General features: G+C 39.7%; 1 protein-coding gene across 2 annotated transcripts in view; it reads right to left on the reverse strand.

Annotated features, from left to right (window-relative positions):
• The window catches only part of mov10l1 (Mov10 RISC complex RNA helicase like 1), a 24270-nt gene that overhangs the window by 12409 nt on the left and 10058 nt on the right, over positions 1 to 1803 (reverse strand). For both annotated transcript variants that reach the window (XM_015382332.1, XM_015382333.1), the window contains 4 exons: positions 1300 to 1361; positions 1152 to 1230; positions 863 to 1044; positions 599 to 745 (listed from right to left, as the gene is read on the reverse strand). In XM_015382332.1, the coding sequence (XP_015237818.1) occupies positions 599 to 745; positions 863 to 1044; positions 1152 to 1230; positions 1300 to 1361 (470 nt within the window). The remainder of the gene's footprint in view (positions 1 to 598; positions 746 to 862; positions 1045 to 1151; positions 1231 to 1299; positions 1362 to 1803) is intronic.

Here is a 1803-nt window from a genome sequence, read left to right on the forward strand (position 1 = left end):
TTTCCTAGCTGTGAACGTAACACCTTGCTCCATTCAAGTTGCCTCGCGTTTCCCATTTACTCATTAATTTATTTGCAAATGAGATAACATAATGCATGTGTGCGATCCATTTTTACATGGTCTTACGACAATGATCAATTTATGTAAACCCACTCTGTATTGTAAAGTATAGTTAGTGTATGTTTTATGATATTTTATCCCCTTTTTAATCACAATATGAAATCCTCGTCTCGGCGATTCCGTGGTAAGTTGAAACATAGACTATAACAAATTATAGGAACAGACTACAGCATGGGCATTGGCCAAGGCTTTAAGTCAAACATGAATTTAAATAATGTCAAAGCGAACTGGAGTGGAGCGAAATCCTCACTTCGGCCTTAGAATTGAAAAATGCTCTGCGCTCCACCATATTTCTTATGCTTCAGTCCACGGCTCGCTCACGCTCCACTCACATGCTCTGGCACTGATCCCATTAAATTTCACCATATAGGCTGAGGTTTGTAGTTGGAACCTGACAAAATGAGGTGTGGATGTAAAGCTGAAGCGGTGCTCAGAGTTCACTCCACCCAAATGAATTATGAAAAGTGTTGCAGCTAACCTCTTTCTCCCTACAGGAGGCGTTGACACGGGCCAAGCTGGCAGCATGCAGAAAGCCACTGTAATGAAGGCGTATGCAGATGAGGTCAGCGGCACTGTTGGACGGAGTGCACACCAGCACCCGACTGCTGGGCAGAAAGTGATAGACCTGGTGGTTGAAAGGCTTCATAGGATCATACAGGTCAAATGAAATAATTTAGAGAGAACTCGGCTAAAAATAATCTAAGAACATAAGGATTGCAATCTGGAACATATTTGAATTCACCTGCAGTATGGCTTCAATGATTGTAATGGTCTTTCCGGTTCCTGGAGGTCCAAACAGCACATAGGGAACAGGGCGACACTCTCCTTCTAGGATCCTCTTGACTGCCTCCCTCTGACGAGGGTTAAGGTCTGTGTTAAAAAACTGCCCTTTGATGGGTAGTGGTTTGGCTGTTTGTTTCCCAACTAGAAAAAAATAATTCCATTAGAAACTTTTTACACCATAAAAAATAAAAAAAAAAACATAAAAACAGGTAGACAAAAAATCTAAAAAAAAAAAAAAAACCCCACACCTGCAGCTTTAGTCTGTGTGGCCTTAGACTTCATGTCAACAGAAGCGCTCGACTCGTTTCCACTTTCAGTCGTTGGACTCTGGTGATAAAGGTCTAGAAAGTTAGTTTTCTGAGTTTTCTCTCCTTGGTGTTGCCAGTTATGACCTACCTCATCCATCCATGGTTCAGTCCACTGGGGGGTCTGAGGCACCACTCTGGTTGGGAAGAGAACTAAACAATAAAAAATAAATACCTGTCAGAATGGGAGGGCTTATTTTAAAGGAGAGATTAAACAAAATTTAAAAACCTTGTAGACCTTTTTGTGAAAAGGTTATTTAAGAGTCAGTACAAAAGCAGAAGGTAAATAAATGCTATGTTGATTCTGAAGGCTATTTTTTTTTGTTCATTGCTTCTTTGAGAAACCAAGCAAAAAAAAAAAAAAACAACTAGCACCATCTAGTGGTATAACAGTGTTGTGACACTTTGTGCCGAAGATAACTCAGATTGTTACACTTTGATAATCCAAAAAAGATGGGATGGATAAAGTCAATTGCTAGATGCAAAAACTAATTGATGGATAGACCTTTAAAGCTTCACATGACAAAGCAGAGGTGTCAAGTAACGAAATACAAATACTTTGTTACTGTACTTAAGTACACTTTTTAGGTATCTA

The sequence above is a fragment of the Cyprinodon variegatus genome, unplaced genomic scaffold (assembly GCF_000732505.1).
Source record: "Cyprinodon variegatus isolate N-32 unplaced genomic scaffold, C_variegatus-1.0 Scaffold255, whole genome shotgun sequence".
NCBI lineage: Eukaryota > Metazoa > Chordata > Actinopteri > Cyprinodontiformes > Cyprinodontidae > Cyprinodon > Cyprinodon variegatus.